This window comes from Phyllobates terribilis, unplaced genomic scaffold (genome assembly GCF_046119375.1).
Source record: "Phyllobates terribilis strain yellow unplaced genomic scaffold, ASM4611937v1 Scaffold_4__5_contigs__length_816908805, whole genome shotgun sequence".
NCBI lineage: Eukaryota > Metazoa > Chordata > Amphibia > Anura > Dendrobatidae > Phyllobates > Phyllobates terribilis.
Genome location: NW_027362764.1, coordinates 114,809,222 through 114,833,728, shown reverse-complemented (window position 1 = coordinate 114,833,728; position 24,507 = coordinate 114,809,222). Strand labels below are relative to the sequence as shown.

At 45.4% G+C, this 24,507-nt stretch overlaps 1 protein-coding gene across 3 annotated transcripts in view; it reads left to right on the top strand.

Annotated features, from left to right (window-relative positions):
• Positions 1-24,507, top strand: part of RBM33 (RNA binding motif protein 33) — a 130,633-nt gene that overhangs the window by 31,043 nt on the left and 75,083 nt on the right. For all 3 annotated transcript variants that reach the window (XM_073677694.1, XM_073677695.1, XM_073677696.1), the window contains exons 6-7: positions 14,116-14,241; positions 14,344-14,518. In XM_073677694.1, coding sequence (XP_073533795.1) covers positions 14,116-14,241; positions 14,344-14,518 — 301 coding nt within the window. The remainder of the gene's footprint in view (positions 1-14,115; positions 14,242-14,343; positions 14,519-24,507) is intronic.

Sequence of the window (24,507 nt, the reverse complement as noted above, 5' to 3'; positions counted from 1 at the left end):
AATGCCTGGTTTTCTACACACATACGGCTTAGAATTCTCACAAAAAAGTTCTATCTTTGTCTCATCAGACCAGAGAATCTGATTTCTCATAGTCTGGGAGTCCTGACATGCACTGTGAACTGTGAGGTCTTATATAGACAGGTGTGTGCCTTTCCAAATCAAGTCCTATCAGTTTAATTAAACACAGCAGGACTCCAATGAAGGAGTAGAATCATCTCAAGGAGGATCACAAGGAAATGGACAGCATGTGACTTAAATGAGTGTTTGAATACTTATGACCATGTGATATTTCAGTTTTTCTTTTTTAATAAATTTGCAAAAATATCTACATTTCAGTTTTTTTTCAGCCAAGATGGGGTGCAGAGTGTTCTTTAATGAGAAAAATGAACTTTTTAGGATTTACCAAATGGCTGCGATGAAACAAAGAGTGAAAAATTTAAAGGGGTCTGAATACTTTCTGTACCCACTGTATATATAGGAAAACAAGGAAGACTAAATAGATGTGTACGTGAGCCATACAAGCCCACAGTAATAAGATTTTCTTTGCTATGGGTGTCGGGCTTTCTGTGTTTAATGTGGTGGAAGGAACAGTAAAGTTCTTGTGATGTAGAATAACACCAGATAGGTGTTGGGTTGTATAATATTCTGAAGATGAAAGGAAAGTATGGAGCTCATACTTGTAAGGGTGGAGGACCTTCATCCAAAATAACATCTGAGGAGTTTAAGCTGAGGGTCAATCTAAAAGAAAAGAAAAATTATTAAAGGAATTGTCTTCGACTTGGTTATTGATGACATGACATATCCTTAGGATGCGTGATAAAACCTCAAATTGGTGGGAATCTGTCAGGCGCCACACCGATTTTTAGATGTTTGCCAGTCCCGTGGCAGCCAGAAGTAATCGGGATTTGGCGCCAGGACACCACAGCGCCGTACACTTTCTGGTGTCCGTTCTTGGGTATTGCAACTCGGCTCCCACTCACTTCGGTGGTGTTGGGCCCCACTGATCTGAAGGATAAGGAAACCAGTTTCAGGGTATGTGCACACGATGCAGAAATGCTCAGGATTTTTTCCTGAGCGTTTCTGCATCTCTCTGGCAGGAAAAAACGCATGCGGATTGTACATGCGGTTTCCTGCCAGGGACATGCGGAAATGAAGCGGTCTTCACTTTCATTTCCGCATGCGGGTTGACAAGCGCTTCCCAAGCGATTTTAGCATCACTTGGAAAGTGCTTGTCAACTTCACACTATATAAATCCATGCAACCGGCATGGATTTATATAGTGTGTGAATGTCCAAAAATAAATATATACTTTACCCTCTGATGGCCCCCGGTGTCCTGCTTCGCTCGGTCCCGGCTGCCGGCAGTGAAGACTTTAGGACCTGCCGACGTCAGCGTCACGTGACCCGTCACATGACTCTGACGTCAGCGAAGGTCCTTCTTCATTCAACCGCGAAGTGCGGGGAATCAAGCAGGAGCTGCGCGGGAAGTCAGAAGGTGAGAATATATATATATTTTTTATTTTATTCTTTTTTTTTTTTAATGGTACCTGGGTCTGGATGAGAGTCCTCTCATCCACACCCGGGTACCATCCGCACATTAGACCGCATGAAAAGCGCATCAACATATACAGTGATGCGGATTCCATGCGGTCTAATGCAAGTCAATGGCGGCAAAAGAGCAGCTTTTCCGCAAAATTAATTGACATGCTGCGGATTTTTGAGTGCAGCGTTTACGCTGCGGAAAAATCCGCATCATGGGCACAGCACATGCGGATTTCAATTGGGGAACATTGCTGCCCTTCTACCATGCGTTTTTAATGCGTTTCCGCAACTGCAAAAACGCCGCGGAAACGCATGAAAAACGCATCGTGTGAACTCAGCCTCAAAGTAGTGGCCATGTACTATTCTCTTCTGGCCAACACCTATTCCTCCTGAGGTTCCCATGTATGTTCTCCAAGAGGGAAGAGGAATAAGCCATTCTTAGACACTTCTGCTAAAATTGAAAGACTGGAGCATGTCGAAACCCAGCATACCGACCCTTCTTTCCCCTGACCTTTACTATCATGGGTATTTTTTTTCTTCTCTTGATGTCATTGGGAAACACAAAACCATGGATATACATCCTGATACTAGAAGCAAAAAAGGGTTTTCTGGTGGGCCATACCCTCTCCCTGTCCCTAGACAGTGGTTATCTCTGTTTTAGGCTAGTGTCTGTAGGAGGCAGACACAACATGTATCAGGTCTTCTGCACGTTTTTTCTTTTTTTGATTATTTTTTTTTTCTTTTGACCATGACCAGATCGAATTTTTCAGTTTTGGAAGCTTTCTGGCATCTCAATTCTCTTTTCGTGATCCCTGACAGGGATATCCATAGTCCATTTGGATTAGGTCAGCTACTGTGAACGAAGGCCGAAGACTAATTTCTACCTTTTGGGTTACAGATAGTCCTGATGCTTGACTGCTCCTGCAGAACTATGTCTCAGGCCTGCAAGTCTGCCACCAGGGCCTTCGTCCACACATTTTCGTCAGACTCTAAAAGGCCCACTCTCTGGTATACTCTGATGCCAGCTTGGGGCATAGGGTACTGCAGGCCGCTTTCTACTAGGGTGCTCCGCATGGTTAGCTATTCTCCTTCCTATTTGGACTGCTTTAGGATGTCCCACAGTCTTTTGTCCCCCAATGCTATTAACAAGAAAATTGAATTTTGTACTCATTGTGAAATAACCCTTCTTGTTGATTACGTTGGGGGATACGGCTCCCATCCTATCTTGGTTCTCCTGTCCCTGGATCAGTTCTAGGTTTCTGTCTTTTTATCAGGTCATGTTGGTTCCTGTTTTATTGTTCAATTAGTTTTACTGGCTTTGGGTTACTTTCCTACAGCTTCCGGCACTAAACTTGGCTGCTGGTGTCTGAAGAGAGGGCATAGCCCACCAGGCCGGACAAACACCTTTTTTTATTTCATAGCACTAAGCCTTCTAGTGGCAAGGTGTTTTTGCATGGTCCTGTGTGCAGCACAAAAGTACAATAATGCAATTTTTCAGTATACGCGCATTGAATTACTACAGCACGGGTAACACTTGTAGTATTCTAGGTTCTATACAGTATATACTGTTGTCCAATACTCATAGGACACATCCTCACTGCTGAAGGTGTATTCATATTGTAGGGGTTTTACTCACTTGGGTGCGACTGGAGGAAAACAGGAGGCTTGTTCCTTTTAAGAGTTCATGTGGGTTTATTACATCAGAAGCCAAAGAGAAAAGCAAACAGCCTTTAGATCAGGAAAACAAAGTAAAATGTCCTTAGCAGGTCTCTGCTCAGCCAGGCTTGTGTGGCACACCGGCTGGGGTAGTGTCCAGTATCCTGGCTCGGTCTGGAGACTAACATACCCAGGAGGCCTTCTCCCTCCAAACATACAGACCATGAGCCAAACACCGGCATCCATTTTAAAGGCTGTTACCTCACCTCTGGGTGTGGTTATGTGGGTAGCAAGACTCGCCCATCTCTCAAACTACCCATAACCCTTCCCATGTGCACCAATTAGTCCTCTTAGTGCGTATGTGCACTATAGAAACCCTCTGGGTTAGATCAGAGGACATCCACCTCTGTGACACATTCCTCCCATTGATTATTCGACCCTTAGCCACCTTACATACCCCCCCTTCTGCCTAAAGCCGTGGGGCTTGGCACTTTCTACTACCAGACTGGATTCTCGAGAGGGCATCGGCATTACCATGTAGCTTCCGTGTTCTATGCTCTACATAGAAGTTGAAGTCTTGTAGGGGTAAGAACCAGCGGATCTCCCTAGCATTTTTACCCTTTATTTCCCTTATCCATCTGAGTGGGGCATGGTCAGATGCCAATCTAAATTTGCGTCCCAACAGTACCGTAACGTGTCCACCGCCCACTTTATGGCCAAGCACTCTTCTCTATAACTGAATAATTCCTTTCACATGAGGACAGCTTCCTACTCAGGTAGAGAACAGGGTGTTCCTCCCCGTGAATCTCCTGGGAAAGGACTGCTCCCAAACCGACGTCTGAGTCTTCCGTTTGGAGCAACCAGAAATGGTTGCTTACACAGAGCCACCTTCATTTCTTGAAAGGCCGTCGCTGTCTCCGCCTCTGCAGTCCACTTGGCCATAGCCGATTTTGTCCCTTTAAGGAGGTCAGTCAGTGGTGCGGTCATCATGGCGAAGTTTGAGATTAACCTTCTGTAGTGTCCCACGATCCCCAGGAAGGCTCTAACTAACTTGTTTTTTTGACAGCGGTCTCGGCCAGGTTTGGATTGCCTCCACTTTACTGATTTGGGGTTTGATCTCGCCTCTACCCACTACATATCCCAGGTATTTGGCTTCTTCTTTCCCCGTGGCACATTTCATCTGGTTTATTGAAAATTCCGCCTTCCTTGGTGCATCAAAACCCGCTTGGACCTTTTCCAGATGACTTTCCCAGTCTGGGCTGAAGATAATATCGTCCAGGTATGCTGCGCCATATTGCTTATGGGGTGCAAGGATTCGATCCATAGCTCTCTGGAAGGTTGCAGGGGCCCCCTGCAGTCCAAGCGGCATTCGGACATACTGGAAGCATCCATCCGGCGTAGATAGCGGTCTTTTCTTTGGCTCCCTGTGCCATGGGGATCTGCCAATATCCCTTTGTCAAATCTAAGGTGGATATGTACCTTGCTGGCCCAAGTCTCTCGATCAGCTCATCGACGTGTGGCATGGGATATGCGTTGAATTTCAAGACCTCATTCAACTTCGGATAGTAGTTGCAGAACCTCCATTCACCATTGGACTTTGGGACCAGGACAATCGGGCTCGACCAACCGCTCTTGGATTCCTCAATGACCCCAATTTCAACATACACTCCACCTCCTTGGAGATCACTTCTCGTCGGGCCTCCGGAATTCATTAAGGCTTCATGTTTACGCGCTCATGTGGCTCCGTCAGAACATCGTGCTCTACGACCTTTATGCACCCCGGCAATTCAGAGAGCAGGTCCCTGTTCTTCTGGAGCAACTCCTGGCACTGCTGTTTTTGGGCCTTCGACAGTGTCTCTTCTATGGCCACACCTCCAACCTCTCCTTCTGGCGTGCCCAGCAAGCGCAGAGTTTCAGCTGGCTCTCTGTCTTGCCATGGCTTGATGAGGTTGACATGGTAGATCTGATATGGTTTCCGTCTTCCTGGTTGATCTTTTATAGTTCACATCACCAAGCTTCTCCACCACCTCATACGGCCCTTGCCATTTGGCCAAGAACTTGCTCTCCAGAGTAGGAATTAGCACTGACTCGGTTTTCCGCAATTGAACTGCCTCACTCTGGCTGAGCGGTTGTAGACTCTGGCCTGAGCTTCTTGTGCCTGGAGGAGATGTCCTTTTACGATGGGCATCACCTTCGCAAACCTCTTCTGCATCAATGCCACATGCTCGATGACTCTTCTTTGGGGCGTGACTTCAGCTTCCCAGGTTTCCTTGGCTATATCCAGGAGACCTCGCGGATGTCGGCCATACATAAGTTCGAATGGCGAGAGCCCCTTTGAGGCCCTTGGAACCTAACGGATGGAGAACAGATACGATAGGAGACAGTCCCAATCTCTCCCTTCCTTGGCTTTTCTTAGCACACTCTTCAGCATTTTATTAAACCTTTTCACAAGGCCATCTGTCTGAGGATGGTACACTGAAGTCCTCAACTGGGAAATTTGCAGCACCTTGCATAACTCCCTCATCACCTTACTCATAAAAGGTGTTCCCTCGTCGGTCAGGATCTCCTTTGGTAAACCGGTTCGGGTAAAAACCTGGACCAATTTGCAGGCTATACTCTTTGCGGAGGAGTTTCTTAGGGGAATTGCTTCAGGATAGTGTGTGGCATAGTCCAGGATGACCAATATGTATTGATGCCCATGAGCAGATTTAACCAGGGGACCAACCAAGTCCATAGCAATTCTCTCGAACGGCACTTCAATAATGGGCAATGACACGAGGGGACTTTGAAAGTGAGAGGTGGGGGCGGTTAACTGACACATAGGGCAGGACCTGCAATAGTTTAAGATTTCCCGGTGACATCCGGGCCAATAGAACCTCTGTACGATCTGTTCCTGTGTTTTTTTCCACTCCCAGATGTCCCCCCGATAAATGTGAATGGGCCATGTCCAACACCTTCCGTCTATAGGGGCCTGGCACTAATAACTGTTCCACCAACTCCTCCCTCACTTTTGTGACTCGGTATAACAACTCCCCACTCATCATAAAATAGGGAAGCCTTGTGTCTGCCCCCGACTCCTGTGCAATCCCATTTATGACGGTGATGTTGTTAAAGGCTTCCTTCAGAGTTGGGTCCCTATGTTGGGCAGACCCAAAATTCTCGCTGGTCACCCCTAACTCTGGAATGTCAGACTAAGGGGACACTACCTCCTCATTCCCCACAAGGACACAAAAGGGAAATCCGCCTGACTCTGGGTGTGGTGATACCTCTTTAGGGTTAACTGATTCCCTATCCGAGCCAGCGAACCCAGAACCCTTCCCCCACAGATCCCAAAATAAACAAGTCCCGGCCTATAATAATAGGGTGCAACAAGTCCTGAACAACGCTAATCTTGTGGGACTCAGTCCCATGTGCTGTTTCAATGTCAACTCTGGGCATAGGGTAGTCCTTAGCATCACGATGAATGCACCGAACGCCAAAGTTTTTTCCCCGGTATCATTTGAAGAGGAAGGGTGGCTTTCACAAGGATCACCAGACTCCCGGAGGAGTCTAGCAGTGTCATTACCTTCTGCCCGTTCACCTTCACGGGACACACTTGAGGCTCCTTGCTGGGTGGACAGTTCACACTGCAGGCCGGATATGCATAATATGAACAACGGCGTCCTATGCTGCAGTCCATCTGCTCGGGGGTCAGGGGACAACAGACAGCTATATTTACTAGGCTTTGGCACCTCCAGCAAACAACATCACCCGTATGGACCTTGGGCACCACCTCCCCTCCCCATTGGACCTTGGACGCCCCACCCCCTTTTGGGCTTCTGCCCCTTGTTGGGACACCCAGAATGTAGTGGGCTGCCTTCCCAAGGAACCTTCAACTCCCTGGTATCTCTCGACCCGTCCGACCAGTTCATCGGCATTCCGGGGATCACCCTGGGAAACCCAAGTCTGTATGGTTCTCGGCAGGCAGTGCACAAACCGATCCATCACCACCCGCTCTACCATCTGCGCAGGCGTAGAGGACTCGGCCTGCAGCCACTTCTGGACCAGGTGCAACAAGTCAAACATTTGGGAGGGAGGTGGTTTGTCCCTGTGATACGCCCAGCGGTGAACCCGCTGCGCCATAATAGTCATTGTCACCCCCAAGTGCGCGAGAATCTCAGTTGTTAGCTTTCCATACTCTTTGGCGTCCTGCAAAGCCAAATCCTAGTACGCCTTCTGGGGCTCTCCCGTCCAGTATGGCGCCAGTACCTCTGCCCACTGATCTGACGGAAGTTTCTCCCTCTCGGCGACCCTTTCAAACATAGTCAGGAAGGCCTCCGTGTCATCTCCCTGGGTCATTTTCTGCAAGGCCCGTCTTACCGCCTTCCGGATGTGGGCGTTAGCCGGACTTGGGGTTGAAGTGCTCGTCCTGTCCTGGATGGCGGTTGCCAGAAGCTTCATCTGCTGCCGTTGTTCCTGCTGGTGCTGCTTGGATCTGATGTAACGGCCTGTTGGTTTCCTGCTGGTGTTGCTGCAACTGGACCAGGTGTTTCAGCAGGTCCTCCATTTTGTCTGGCGATGCTTGCGACAGACTTAACCCAGGACATGCAGTCCTCCCTGTAGCAGTCACACGTCTCTGCTGGGAATGCTGCCCTCACGTCTAACACCAATTGTAGGGGTTTTACTCACTTGGGTGCGACGTGAGGAAAACAGGTTGCAAAACAGGTATGGGCAATATGAAAATCACACTTGAAACCAGATAAAAAGGGGAAAAGTTGACTCAATTTTTGCAACGTGTCTGTGTGTGCCACATTAAACATGGAGAACAGAAAGAGAAGAGAACAGTCTGAGGACTTGAGAACCAAAATTGTTGAAAAATATCAACAATCTCAGTGTTACCAGTCAGAGATCTTGATATTCCTTTGTCCAGTGTGCGCAGCATTATCAAGAAGTTTACAACCTATGACGCTGTAGCTAATCTCCCTGTATGTGGACGGCAGAGAAAAATTGCTGAAAGGTTGCAATGCAGGATGGTCTGGATGGTGAATAAGCAGTCCCAATCAAGTTCCAAAGGAAGTTAGCGCTGACACTGATGCACCCTGAGCCTGCAGGACAACTTGAATATCAGTCAACATTTGAATTAAATGAAATGCTATGGCAGGGACATATAAAATGGCAGAGACATATAAAAGCTAGACCACAGTTTGCCAAAATGTATGTGAGTAAGCCACAATCCTTCTGGGAAAGTCTTGTAGACTGAAGAGACCAAGATAGTGCTTTTTAATAAAAGCACATCATTCTACAGTAGTGTTGAGCGATACCTTCCGATATCAGGAAATATCGTATCGGATTGGATCGGACCGATACTCAAAAAGTATCGGATATCGCCGATTCCGATACCGGAAACCAATGCAAGTCAATGGGACAGAAATATCGGAATGAAAATGAACCCTTTCTTTCCTTGTAGGTTAATTCTACATGAAGTAAAACAACTAAGAATAATGTAGAATGTATTATGCGAAAAGCCGGCAATTCATCAGCGCATACACCGGTACCCGACAATTTACAACAGAAAGAATAGAGCTTCACACACAGATTAGATAGATAAACATGTCAGTCACATATATATGAAGTACAGTGACAGTGTTGCTTACTGTACTTGTCATTTAGTGTTTAAAATAAAGGATTTATTAAAAAAAAAATTGGCGTGGGGTTCCCCTTAATTTTAGTCTCTAGCGGAGGTTAAGCAGACGGCTGTGGCAGATGTTTGAAGCCTGGGAAGGGGGTAATACCCACGGAGCTTCCCAGGCTGCTAATATCAGCCCCCAGCGGAGTACTTAGCCTTTACTAGCTATTAAAATGGGGGACCCCCCCCCCCCAAAAAATGACGTGGGGTCCCCCCTAATTTAATAGCTAGCAAAGGCTAGGCAGACAGCTGGGGGCTGATATTAATAGCCCAGGAAGGGAGCCATGAATATTGGCCCCCTCCCAGGCTAGAAACACCAGCCGTCAGCCGCCCCCAGAAATGGCGCATCCATAGGATGTGCCAATTCTGGCACTTAGCCTCGCTCTTCCAACTGCCCTGTAGCGGTGGCAGTGGGGTAATAGGGTTGGGGTTGATGTCAGCTTATAATACCAGCTGACATCAAGCCCAGGTTAGTAATGGAGAGGCGTCTATAAGACACCCCCATTACTAACCCCATAGTCAAAGCTAAAAAAAAAAACACAAACACCCAGAATAAAATCCTTTAATTGAAATAAACACACAATTCTTTATTGTTCTAAATTAAACCATACTTACCGTCACGCCCATTCCAGCTGAAGCCAACGATCTCCTGCAATAAAAGAAAAATAATAAAGCAACCTCATCCTTACCTTTCCAGGGTTCCCAGGACAGCTTCAGCTCTGCTACATCGAGATGACAGGCTGGACCGCAGCAGAACGCTGCCATCCAGCCTGTCATCCCGCGGACACTGAGAAGAGCAGGCATGCTTGCGCTCCTCAGTGTCTCTCTGTGACGGCATCCAGATGAGCCGACAATGAACTCGGCTCACCTCATGCACGTCACTGACAGCGTGGGAGAATTCTCCTGCACTCAGCGCTTCAGCGTGAGAATTTTCCCACGCTGTCAGTGACGTGCATGAGGTGAGGTCATGTCCAATGAACTCAGCTCACTTCATGCACGTCACTGACAGCGTGGGAGAATTCTCACGCTGAAGCGCTGAGTGCAGGAGAATTTTCCCACGCTGTCAGTGACGTGCATGAGGTGAGCTGAGTTCATTGGACATGAACTCGGCTCATCTGGATGACGTCACAGCCAGACACTGAGGAGTGGAAGCATGCCTGCGCTTCTCAGTGTCTGCGGGATGACAGGCTGGATGGCAGCGTTCTGCTGCGGTCCAGCCTGTCATCTCGATGTAGCAGAGCTGAAGCTGTCGTGGGATCCATGGGACGGTAAGGATGAGGTTGGTTTATTATTTTTCTTTTATTGCAGGAGATCGTTGGCTTCAGCTGGAATGGGCGTGATGGTAAGTAGAGTTTAATTTAGAACAATAAAGAATTGTGTGTTTATTTCAATTAAAGGACTTTATTCTGGGTGTTGTGTTTTTTTTAAATACTTTACTAGAAATTCATGGTGGTCATGTCTAATATTGGCGTGACCCCATGAATTTCGGGCTTAGGGCCAGCTGATAATGCCAAGCTGGCCTTAACCCCTTTATTACCCAGTGAGCCACCGCACCAGGGCCCTGGATGAGTTGGGTACAGCGCCAGAAGATGGCGCTTCTATGAACGCGCCATTTTCCGGGGTGGCTGCGGACTGCAATTTGCAGCGGGTGGGGCCCAGAAAGCTTGGGCCTCCCTGCGCTGCAGATTCCAGCCCCCAGCTGCCTAGTTGTACCTGGCTGGACACAAAAATAGGGTGAAGCTCCACGTATTTTTTTTTTTTTTTTAATTATTTCATGAAATTCATGAAATAATTAAGAAAAAAAGGGCTTCCCGATATTGTTGTGTCCGGCCAGGTACAAATAGGCAGCTGGTGGTTGGGGGCAGTCCGTTCCTGCCTGCTGTACCTGGCTGGACACAAATATAGTGCGAAGTCCCCACGTCAATTTTTTTTTTAATTATTTCATGAATTTCCTGAAATAATTAAAAAAAATTGACGTGGGGCTTCGCACTATATTTGTGTCCAGCCAGGTACAGCAGGCAGGAACGGGCTGCCCCCAACCACCAGCTGCCTATTTGTACCTGGCCGGACACAACAATATCGGGAAGCCCTTTTTTTAAAAAAATTATTTCATGAAATAATTTAAAAAAAAAATACGTGGGGCTTCTTCCTATTTTTGTGTCCAGCCAGGTACAACTAGGCAGCTGGGGGATGGAATCTGCAGCGCAGGGAGACCCAAGCTTTCTGGGCCTCCTCCCCACTGCAAATTGCAGTCCGCAGCCACCCCAGAAAATGGCGCGTTCATAGAAGCTGGATGCTGTACCTGGCTGGCATACAAAAATATGGCAAAGCCCACGTCAAAATTTTTGGGAAAAATTAATTAAAAAATAAAGATGCAGTCCCTAAATTATTATTTATTAACTCCTCAAATGTCATTTAGTGTTAAAATAAAGGATTTATTTTAAAAAAAAATTGGCGTGGGATGCCCCATAATTTTAGTCTCTAGCGGAGGTTAAGCAGACGGCTGGGGCAGATGTTTGAAGCCTGGGAAGGGGGTAATACCCACGGAGCTTCCCAGACTACTAATATCAGCCCCCAGCTGAATACCTAGCCTTTACTAGCTATTAAAATGGGGGACCCCCCCAAAAAAATGACGTGGGGTCCACCCTATTTTAATAGCTAGCAAAGGCTAGGCAGACAGCTGGGAGCTGATATTAATACCCCAGGAAGTGTGCCATGAATATTGGCCCCCTCCCAGGCTAGAAACACCAGCCGTCAGCCGCCCCAGAAACGGTGCATCCATAGGATGTGCCAATTCTGGCACTTAGCCTCGCTCTTCCACGCTGCCCTGGTGCGGTGGCAGGGGGTAATGGGGCTGGGGTTCATGTCAGCGCCAGCTGCCATGAAGCCCAGGTTAGTAATGATGGGCGTCTATAAGACACCCCCATTACTAACCTACAAAGTGTTAAAAATAAAAAACACACTACACCCAGAAAAAAATAATTTATTTGAAATAAAACACACCATTTTATTTAATTCTTAGTTTACTAAAAAAAAAGTTACCTGTCCACGTTCCTGCGCTGATCTCCCATGCACAGCTGTCACATCTGGAGATGGTGACAGCTGTGCATGGCTGCTGTAAGCTCACACTGCCGGGAACATGTCCACTCCCGGCAGCGGGAGCCCCTGACTGAGGTCACCGGAGTGCATTCAGGCAGCGCAGCTCCGGAGACCTCCTTTACGGCACTGCTGTACCGTGGGAATTTCTCACGATACAGCAGGGCCGTAAAGGAGCTGACCGGAGCAGCGCTGCCTGAACTCCGGCGAACCCACTTATGCAATGACGGGGCTGCTTTACGGCCCCGTCATTCTAGCGGCGGCAGCGGTTCAGAGCGGTCACGTTCTATGTGGCTACTCTAAACTGGAGATCATCGTGGGACACTCGTGGACTACTACGGAGGGGTAAGGATAAGGTTGTGGTTTATTATTTTATATTTTATTACAGGAGATCGATGGCTTCGGGGAATTAGGTGTCTAGGCGAGTATAGGTGTAGTTTTTTATTTTTTTACTTTATTTTAGGTGGCGATCGGCGGGGACAGGTAATGTATGAACTAATTTATTGTAGGTAACCACTGGCCACCAATGACATGTATTTAAAATTTATTGGGGACACAGTAGGGCAATTTAAATAGCAGGATCAGGCTGATGGGAACTACTGCTCCCATCGAGCTGATCCTGCTGGCACGAGTGGACGGGGGACAGACATAGGCCGATGGGAGTAGTAGTGCCACATCGGCCTATGTCTGCCTGCACGCGCAGGACACCGCACAGGACACCGCACAGGACACCGCACAGGACCGGTCTGGGAGGTGAAGCTGACCTGTGCGACCGTGGGAAAGTTCATGTGAGTTCATGCAATGCAGTGAAGCATGAACTCACATGAACCCTCCGAGGGCACCGCGGCGACTTCAAATGAACAGCTGATCGGCATCACCTGATACCTCAGCTGTTCATTTGAAATAACCGGCGGGAAAGCCGGTGGTGAAGTCTTTTCACTGCCGGCTTCCCCGCCCGGGTTCTTCGCTCCCCGCTCCTTGGTGCTGCGCTCCCCGCCTGGTCCTAACTTACGATCGGGATGGGAGGTGGCGAGGGGAGCGGAGGATCGGGGTGGGAGGCTGCGGGGAAGCAGTATGGGGCTGTATGATTGTTTAAAAGCCGGCGGCTTTTTACCGCCCGCCGGCTTTTAAACAATCAGGAGAATTCTCCCACGCTGGGATGGCATTCTGATGACAGGCTGGATCGCAGCTGAGCGCTGCCATCCAGCTTGTCATCCTTCAGAGACACTGCAGAGCGCAGGCATTATGGGAACTTCCGATTCCGGTATTCGATATTGTAAAAGTATCGGAATTCCGATACCGCGAATATCGGCCGATACCCGATATTTCAGTATCGGAATGCTCAACACTATTCTACAGTTTACCTACATGGGATTGAGGCCTACAAAGAAAAGAACATAGTACCTACAGTCAAATATGGTGGAGGTTCAAAGATTTTTTTGGGGGTTGTTCTGCTTCCTCTGGCACTGGGTGCCTTGACTGTGTGCAACGCATCATGAAATCTGAAGATTACCAAATGATTTTGGGTCGCAATGTAGTTCCCAGTGTCAAAAAGCTGATTTTGCATCATGGGTCTTCCAGCAGGGCAATGACCCCCAAACATACTTCAAGAAGCACCCAGAAATGGAGGGAAACAAAGCGCTGGAGAGTTCTGAAGTGGCAGCCATGAGTACGGATCTAAATCCCTTTGAACACCTTTGATCTTAAAATTGTTGTTTGGAAAAGGCGCCTTCAAATATGAGAGACCTGGAGCAGTTTGTAAAAGAAGAGTGGTCCAAAATGCCAGTTGAGAGGTGTAAGAAGCTTGTTGATGGTTATAGGAAGCGATTGATTGCGTGCAACCAAATAAGTTGAGGGTGCCAACAATTTTGTTCGGCCCATTTTGGGGTTTTGTGTGAAATTATGTCCAATTTGCCTTTTTTTTCCTGTGTGTGTGTTGTTTTTTTTTTTTTTTATTGTGGTGCTCCAATAAACACAAAGGAAATAAATGTGTATAACAAACGTGTAATTGCAATAATTTTCTTGGAGAAACTCTTCATTTTCTGGAACAATTTCAAGGGTGCCAACGCTTTCGGCCATGACTGAATTTCATAATGAGTAGAAGCCAATGCGTGCTGTGCGATATGTCCTTTTAATGTTGTACTTTTTGTCTTTAAGGATGAAGAATACTCACAATCGTACAAGAGACAGAAAGTGAGTGAAGAGCAGCAGCAATATGAGGTGGATGCAGAGCAAGCTGCACAGGAGCAGGAGCCACAAGAGCTGCTGAATGAATCTGAAGAGGTATCTGATGGGTTATGTTGCCTGGCTGGGTTTTCCTGTAGTTTGCCCACAGAGCACTGCATAACTGTAAGCTTTCTGACATATTTCTTTTGATTTTGTTAGGTGTTCAATGAATCCCAAGAGCTGCCCTCACATACTAAAGTACTTGATGAGGATGATGAAGATGAGGACGAAGAAGAGAGCGGTCGGATACGCTTCAAATCTGAACGTAAAGAAGGGACGATAATTCGGCTTTCTGACACCAGCAGACAAAGGCGAAACATTCCAGAGACTTTAGGTAACTTTTCCCAAATGCCCAGTTTCACTATTCTTCTAAGCTTAATGGTTTAGTAATGTGTTTCTTTGTGTTCCTATGCTTAAGCTGACATTTTAGTGTGTGACCAAAGGAGCACCTGCAGCTTCTCTACTGACTATCTGTGCATGTGTAATAAGGCCAGGTCCAAGTGTTCACCATTTTATGGGATCATATTGTGTCATTTGCTATTAGATTTGTATTCAGATGGAAGAATCCTAACTTTGAATTTTTGCATGACCTTATGACTGACACATGTGGATTAGTGTTGAGCAAAATGATTAGCAGGACACTGGTCTAATGGTTACGTCAGCACCCTGTGGTGACCGGACCAGAGCCCTCTGAACTTAGATACCGGCATCCTTGCCCCCTCTTCTTATTAGGAGGCCATGTTATGATGTCGCAGGACCTATTATTAATAAGAGGCACTGTGGATGTCGGCAGGTAGTAGGAAGTTCACAGATTACTGGTGTGGCCTGTAGACCAGGATTTAAATGTTTTTTTTTTTCCCTATCACCCATGACTAAACCACCTTAGAGAGGGTATCAGCCTATCAAGGACAGGAAACCTACAGAATAAAAGGGTGGAACCTCTCCCCCGCATCAGTTGGATTCCTGTCCTTGTAGGGGAATCTATGCACAGTGTGTCTGGCACGGAACAAAGAAAAGTCTCCTACCCAGATCCTGTCCAGTCTCCTAGGGTGTGAGGTCTGCTGAGCTGGTGTGCGGGGACTGTGATTTCCTTAGCTGGTCCATTGGGGCCTTGGCTGGAGTTCAGGCGAAGACAGCATCTGTGTGTGTCTGCAGGCCACCTCGTCTCGGGATATGCGCAGAGCATGCAGTAAGGGCACGCCTTGATGACGAGCTCCGGTGACATTTGACCCGGGAGAGGTCCAGATGAGGGGGAATAGGTGCTGTTCTCACTGGTCCCGCATTTAAATGTGGTTTAGGACCGTCGGAAGTGGAGTGACTCTGGCACTTCTCCCCAGTTCTGGCATGGAGCAGTTGTAGCAGCAAACACAGCTGCAGGTCCAGCAGCACTCGAAACCAAAGAAGCAGCAACGTTGCCGCAGTGGCGGGTTTGTACTGCCAGTTCCAGAAGTGAAAGTAGCAGAGCCACAGCGCAGTTTCCAGAGGAGATCACTCAGATGATTCTATTCCGCCTCCGAATCCAGTACCTTCACTATCAGCTTTGTAGTGATGTGATCTTCTTGAAAGCTCACTTTAGTAAGTGGTTGCTCTCTTGCTTATTTGTTTGGAGAGGCCTAAGAAATGCATAGCTAAGCTCAAGCATAAAGAGTGTTCACTGTGCGGAGAGGAATTTCCCAGCTCATGGCAGAAAAAACTATGCCAAGCTTGTATAGAGATGAGCGTATGGAAAGAATTCCCTAGTTTTGCTATAGAGCTTAGAGCAGCTATTAGACCAGAAGGGAAACCTTCTATTAAGTTCTTAGCCCTCCAAGAAAGCGGCAAACGTAAAAAGGGGAAGAAGTTAATCATATTGTTGTCTGATTCTGAAAGATCAGAAAAATCGAAAGGAGAATGTATGTCATCGGATTCCTCTTCCTCGAATGAGTGTGAAGGGGGTCGCCCTTTCTTACCAGTAGAAGATATGGATCGATGAGTCAGGGCTGTTAGGTCCACCATGGGCATTATAGAGGCGAAAGCACATTGATCAATAGAAGATATTATGTTGGAAGGGTTGGAGCAGAAAAAAATTAAAAACCTTTCCGGTGAATAAAAAAGTACTGGCCCTTATTAAGAAGAAATGGAAGAGGCCTGAGAGAAAGGGTTCATAGCCCTCATCATTAAAGAGGAAATATCCCTTTGAGACAGCCCTATTGGATAAAGCGTTGAAAATAGATGTAGCGGTGGCTAAGTCATCAAAGAAATCCTCCTTGCCGTTTGAAGATATGGGAGTACTTAAAGGTCCCTTAGATATAAAGGCGGACAGCTACCTAAAAAATACCTGGAAATCCTCAGCAGGAGCTCTAAAACCAGCTATAGTTGTGACATCTATAACAGAGTCCAAGATGATCTGGCTTGATCAATTGAAAAATCAGGTAACAAATAAGGCTGCAATGGAAGACATCTTGGCTAATATCCCGTTAATGCAAGGTGCATCAGCATATTCTACAAGATTGGCAGCTAGATCGGCAGCTCGAAGAGCCCTGTAGCTTAAAAGCTGGACTGGTGATGTGCAATCAAAATCCAGATTATGTTCTATTCCATCTGAAGGAGCATATTGGTTTGGGCTCACCCTTGACGACCTCTTAGACAAAGCCAGTGATATTAAAAAAAAAAAAAAAAAGTCGCCCTAATTGGTCCATCTCTAAATTCAGTAGGTCCTTTCGAAAGAGAAGATCTGGTCATAGAAGAATTTTGAAAGATCAGGGCAAAGGGGAGGACCTGTGAAGGAACAGAGGGTTCATGCTCTGGGATCCTTCTTCGGAAAAGAAATGGTCTTCCTGGTGACTCCATTCCCCAGGTGAGGTGAAGGCTTTACTTCTTCCTCCCTGCCTGGACGAGAATCTTGTAGAGCGGATGGTTTCTAAAATTGATAGTCAGGCCTAAGACTGTAGTTCTTGGTAGTTCCCTCACAGACCTGATAACTAGTGTTTTGCGAATTTGTTCGGCATTTCAAATTCATGCTTGGTGTTCCGACTTGTTCGCGCCAAAAAAAATCTGCTCCGCCCATGAACATCCCTGATTTGCCACGCTGTCACACAAGTCGGAACCCCAAACACGAATTTGAAATGCCGAACAAATTTGCTCAACACTACTGGTAACGCCTCCTCGGAGGTCTGGGGGGGTCTCCGTTAGCCCTAGAAATCGATGCCCAGGAACTGATAAAAAAATAAAAAAATAATCAATCCCCTGCTAGACCTAATATTAATCAACAGGCCAGACCGCATATCAAATATACGAGTTGGGGATCACTTGGGTAATAGTGATCACAAAATAATAAGTTTTCATGTAACCTTTAATAAGATGTGTAGTAGAGGGGTTACAAGGACACTAAACTTTAGGAAGGCAAAGTTCCAATGGTTGAGAGATGATCTAAGTGCAATAAACTGGGACGATATCCTGAGACATAAAACTACACAAAGCAAATGGGAGACATTTATTAGCATCCTGAATAGGATCTGTGCACAATATATACCCTATGGGAATAAACATGCTAGAAATAGGAGGAAACCACCATGGCTAAATAGAGCTGTAAGGGGCGCAATAAGTGACAAAAAGAAAGCATTTAGAGAACTAAAGCAAGTAGGTAGTGATGAGGCATTATATAAATATAGAAAATTAAATAAATTCTGTAAAAAAACAAATCAAGGCAGCAAAGATTGAGACAGAGAGAATCATTGCCAGAGAAAGTAAAAATAACCCCAAAATATTCTTTAACTACATAAATAGTAAAAAACTAAAAAATTAGTGTTGGCCCCCTTAAAAATGAAATGGTGAAATGGTGGATGAGGATGAGGAAAAAGCCAATATGCTAAGTGATTTTTTTTTCAACCGTATTTACACAAGAAAATCGCATGACAGAAAACATAATTAGTGACGACAAAAATTCTCCATTAAATGTCAATTGCTTAACCCAGCAGGAAGTACGGCGGCGTCTAAAAATCACTAAAGTTGACAAATCCCCGGGCCTGGATGGGATACACCCGCGAGTACTGCAGGAATTAAGTAACGTCATAGATAGACCATTATTTTTAATCTTTAAAGATTCCATAATAACAGGGTCTGTACCACAGGACTGGCTTATAGCAAATGTGGTGCCAATATTTAAAAAGGGGATAAAAACTGAACTTGGAAATTATAGGCCGGTAAGCTTAACCTCTACTGTAGGTAAAATCCTGGAGGGTTTCCTAAGAAATGCTATAATAGAGTATCTGAAGAAGAATAACCTCATGACCCAATATCAACATGGGTTTGCGAGGGACCGTTCCTGTCAAACTAATCTGATCAGCTTTTATGAGGAGGTAAGTTCCGTACTGGACCAAGGAAATGCAGTGGATGTTGTGTATATGGACTTTTCAAAAGCTTTTCGTACGGTTCCACACAAAAGGTTGATGCATAAAATGAGAACAATGGGGATAGGGGAAAATATATGTATGTGGGTTAAGAACTGGCTCAGTGATAGGAAACAAAGGGTGGTTATTAATGGAAAACACTCAGACTGGGTCTCGGTTAACAGTGGGGTACCACAGGGGTCAGTATTGGGCCTGCTTCTTTTTAACATATTTATTAATGACCTTGTAGGGGGCATACAGAGTAATACTGCAATATTTGCAGATGACCCTAAACTCTGCAGGGTAATCAATACAGAGGAGGACAATTTTATATTACAGGAGGATCTATGTAAACTAGAAGCTTGGGCTGATAAATGGCAAATGAGCTTTAATGGGGATAAATGTAAGGTAATGCACTTGGCCTGAGGAAATAAAATGTATAATTATATGCTTAATTGTAAAACACTGGGCAAAACTGTAACTGAAAAAGACCTGGGTGTATTGGTGGATGACAAGCTCACTTTTGGTGGCCAGTGTCAGGCTGCTGCTGCAAAGGCAAATAAAATAATGGGATGCATTAAAAGAGGCATAGATGCTCATGAGGAGAACATAATTTTACCTCTATACAAGTCATTAGTGCGACCACACTTAGAATACTGTGTACAGTTCTGGTCTCAGGTGTAAAAGAAAGACATAGCTGAACTAGAGCGGGTGCAGAGAAGAGCGACCAAGGTTATTAGAGGATTGGGGGGTCTGCAATACCAAGACAGGTTATTACACTTGGGGTTATTTACTGTGGAAAAACGAAGGCTTAGGGGTGATCTTATTACTATGTACAAGTATATGAGGGGACAGTACAAAGACCTTTCTACTGATCTTTTTACTCTGAGGCCTGAGACGGGGACAAGGGGGCATCTTCTACCTCTGGAGGAAAGAAGGTTTAATCATAATCACAGACGTGGATTCTTTACTGTAAGAGCAGTGAGACTATGAAACTCTCTGCCGCATGATGTTGTAATGAGTGATTCACTATTAAAATTTAAGAAGGGCATGGATGCCTTTCTTGAAAAGTATAATATTACAGGTTATATATACTAGATTCCTTGATAGGGCGTTGATCCAGGGAACTAGTCTGATTGTCTTATGGAGTCGGGAAGGAATTTTTTTCCCCAATGTGGAGCTTAGTGTTTGCCACATGGTTTTTTTTGCCTTCCTCTGGATCAACATGTTATGCTATGGGTTGAACTAGATGGACTTAGCCTAACATAGTAGCAGTCTTCCTTCAACCTTAAAAACTATGTGCCCACGTAGCTTTTTTGAAACGTTTTTACGGCCGCGAAAACGCTTGTAAAACAGTCTGCCATGCAAAGCAATGTGAATTCGGATGTGCTGTGCACATGATGCGCTAATTTGCACGCCAAATTCGCATTACGTTGCAAAACGCAGCATGACCATTTCTACCGCGATTACGCTGCAAATTTGCGGCCATTGAGTAACATTGAAACGCAGCAAACCCGCAGGTATATGTGGATTTGCTGCGTTTCAATTAAATTCAATGGCCGCGAATTTGCAGCGTAATCGCGGTGCGTGTGGTACCCAGGATGAAGAGGAGACTACAACTCCTCTTCATCCCGGCCACCACGCGGTGAAAAAAAGAAATAAAAAAAAGTTAAAAATAAACAAAACCTGTATATTCGCCCCTCCGGCGGTCCCCCGGTCTGCTCTCTGGTTCTCCTCCGGTCTGCTCCCGGCCTCGTCTTCTCTCTTCAGCGTCCCGCAGTGTACTGTCAGGACCTGCGGTGACGTCATTTAGTCACCTGATGGTCATGCGACCGCTGACGTAGGCGGTCAGGTGATGGTCGCGTGACCATCAGCTGACTAAATGACGTCACCACAGGTCCTGACAGTACACTGCGGGACGCTGAAGAGAGAAGACACGGCCAGGAGGAGACTGGAGGAGACCGGGGGCTGCCGGGGAGGTGAATATACAGGTTTTTAGTTTTTATTTTTAACGTTTTAATTCTTCTTCTTTTTTTTTTTTTTTTTTACTATACATGCTGCATTTAAAGCATCAGTTGTTCACATATTATAAATCCATGCCCGTTGCATGGATTTATATTATGTGATCAACTTGTCAATTACTTTTCCAAGTGATGCTCAAAATTGCTTGGTAAAGTGCTTGAAAAAACGCATGCAAATCTGCATGCGTTTTTTTCTGACAGAGAGAGGCAAAAACGCTCTGCATCCAATCTGCTACATGGGCACATAGCCGGAGAGGGGTTCTATCCTCCTCTTTTCCTGATAAAAGAAACAAAACAGATGCCTCTTTCAGGACTATCATAAGCCTGAAGAAGCTAAATAAGTTCCTAAAAACTCATTTTTTTTAAGATGGAATCTATAAACTCCGCCATAAAGCTACTATTTTCCTTGCTGTTATGATTGTTCTAGACCTAAATGATGCATATTATCATGTTCCAATCCACATAGAAGATCAGAAATTCTTAAGAGTGTCTCTAGCCATAAATGGAAGAATCAGGTATTTACATTTCAGCTCCGTCTGGTTTATCAATGGCTCCGCCAATTTTTATAGAGGTGATAGCGGAAATGACAGCTCATCTACAGGAACAGCACATGCTTCTAATTCCATACTTGAACGATTTCTTGATCATAGGCAACAGGGCTGTGGAGTTGGTAAGCCAAACCTCCGACTCCAACTCGGACTCCGACTCCCTCATACATGGCTCATGTTTAAGTGATAAATTTACTGTAGCACAGATTCATCTCCGCTAAAATTCTAGACCCTTAGATCAGGAATAGGACAGACATTTATAGGACATTTCATAACTTTCCCAAATTCTTATGAAAAAAATATTCCCCACAAACTGCATTGCACTACTGTACCCAATTTATTATATATTTTAGGAGTTGGTCCATTTTATACCGACTCCACGAAAAATGGACACGGACTCCACGACTCCGACTCCACAACCCTGATAGGCAAGACAGTCGATCACTGCAATTCTCAATTAGAATGTGTCAGAACAACCTTTACGAATCTGGGTTGGCGTCTGAACTTGAAAAAGTATAGATTGATTCCCTTGAATCCAAATCTTTTTAGGCCCCCTGTTAGACTCTGTAAACGAAAACTGTCAAATTCCAAAGGAAAATAGAAAAGGTGTTAGATCAGGTGCTAAAAGTGATAAATAATCCCACCATGACCCTCAGGATGCCATGTCATTGCTGGGGTCTCTGACCTCTTGTATTCCAGTGAACCTGTTGGCTCAATTGCGCACACAAAACTTCAACTGTACATTTTAATCAACGAAAAGGCACCAAAATTACATCTAAAGGGAAGAGTAGCCTTTTCCTTGGTCACTGTAAAGTCTCTCCATTGGTGGTTAAATACAGAAAATATATCAAAATGAGTTCCTTCGGACAATCCAGTTCAGAGTATTCTAACCACAGATGCAAGTCTAAAATGTTGGCGAGCGCATTCAGAGGGTGGGTTGATCCAAGCAGGATGGACAAGAGAGGAAAATATAGGGTACTCCAATTTAAAAGATCTAAGGCAGTGACATAAACGGTAAAGAACCTACACTGATCTATACAAGGCAGACATGTTTGTATTCTATCAGACAACAGAGTAACAGTGGCATGCATCAACCATCAGGGAGAAACTCAATCCGATTTGCTGATGATTGTATCAGTACTGACCTTTCAGAAAACCATTTCTCTTTATTTAATATATAAAAAGTTTGTCAGCTCACCTGAGCAATCCGAAGAATTGAGCACGGAAATTCGTCCTGACCAGACGCCAACAATACTGAAGAGACCAAAAAGGTATCCAGCTCCATGATCCAAGAAACAGGAAATTTTTTAAAATACCAACTTTATTAGAAAAAATTCATAAAAATTACTCCATCCAAAAATGATGGAATGAATAAAATAAAACTGAGGTACAGGTGCAATTGAATAGCTGTTACTAGGACATTTTCAGCAATGCGTTTTGATCGCTCAGAGGCAATCTTTTTCAGAGCTGTTATTCAAATGCTAATACACCATTTAAATAACATGCTGGCAAAAAAAAAAACAGGTGAGATCATTACCTTCAATGACCCAACAGATGAATACCTGCATGTTAAAGCACATACAGAAAATAACACCAAGCATGCAAACAGTTAAAAACCAAGTGTGAACACTGATATTAGCACAAGTATCCTAAAAACATAACAAGAAAAACCTAGTCAATTATAGCGATACATGAATTGTTTTCTGATGTTTAATCCATTTGGAGCACAAGTCCCCAAATTAAAAATCCAAAATGCTTCCCTTGTACGTAACATTCTGTCAGAATGTTACGTACAAGGGAAGCATTTTGGATTTTTACCATGGTTCTTATGGATGAGGTTGATGTCTGTCACCGATCCTTGGGTACTGCCAAAGATCCCGGATTTTCTCATCCAAGGTCCAGTTTGTCACCCACAGGCAACTGGGCTGCTTTTGACGGCTTTGAATTTAAGAGGTCACTATTAGTGCAGCAAGGGTTCTCAGATAATTTAGTCTCCACATTGCTAAAAAGTAGAAAACCGTTAACTTGAATCCATGGTAGAACCTGTCCCACTCCAACGAGCACTTAATCGCATTCAAACAATCCCTCACCATTTTCAAGTCCACAATCACTGCAGCAAGACTAACACTTCTCATCTCTCATATCCTCTGTCTCACAACCCTAAATATCTTTTCAACACTTTAAATTCTCTCCTCCGTCCCCCAGTGCCTCCTCCCTCTCCTCTCTTCTAAACCGAAGACTTTGCCTCATTCTTCAAGCAGAAGATTGATAACCTCAGACAAAGGTTTTGCCTAAAGTCCCCACAGCCCCTCCTCCTATCTACCCAACCTTCCTCCTCCAAAACCAACTTCTCCACCATTACAGAAGATCGAGTCTCCTCTTTACTCTCCAAATCACACCTCACCACCTTTGAACTCGACACAATCCCATCCCACCTCATCCCTAACCTTACCACAGTCTTCATCCCAGGCCTACGAGTCTTCCCCTCATGCTTCAAACATGCGTCGATCACACCCATCCTGAAAAAAAAGCCTCCCTTGATCCATTCTCTCTGTCTAGCTATCGCCCCATATCACTTCTCCCCCATGCCTCAAAACTACTGGAACACGTCCACCTTGAACTGTCCTCCCACCTCTCCTCCTGCTTACTGCTTACATCAGACTTCCGACCGCATCACTCCACTCAAACTGCCCTGACTAAAGTCACCAGCGACCTACTAACTGCCAAATCCAAGAGACACTACTCTGTCCTCCTCCTGGACCTGTCATCTGCCTTAGACACTGTGGACCATTCCCTCTTACTACAGACGCTCTCTTCTCTTGGCATCACAGTCTTGGCCCTATCTTGAATCTCTTTATACCTAACAGACCGGACATTCAGAGTCTTCCACTCATACACCACCTCCTCCTCTCGCCATTTATCTGTCGGTGTCCCCCAATGTACAGTTCTAGGGCCCCCTGCTATTCTCCATCTACACCTTTGGCCTGGGACAGCTCATAGTCTCACGGCTTTCAGTATCACCTCTATGCTGATGACACACAGGTCTACCTCTCTGGACCCGACATCAACTCCTTACTAACCAGTATCCCACAATGTCTGTCCGCTATCTCATCCTTCTTCTCTGTTAGATTTCTAAAACTTAACATGGACAAAACAGAATTCATAATCTTTCCCCCACCTCACTCAACTTCCCCATCTGACCTATCCATTAAAGTTAATGACTGCCCACTCTCCCCAGTAACACAAGCTTGCTGCCTCAGTGTATCCCTCTCTTCAAACCACATATCCAAGCCCTTTCCACTTCCTGCCGACTCCAACTCAAAAATATCTCCCAGATCTGCACGTTCCTCAAAGACTCTGCAAAAACACTAGTGCATGCTCTCCTCA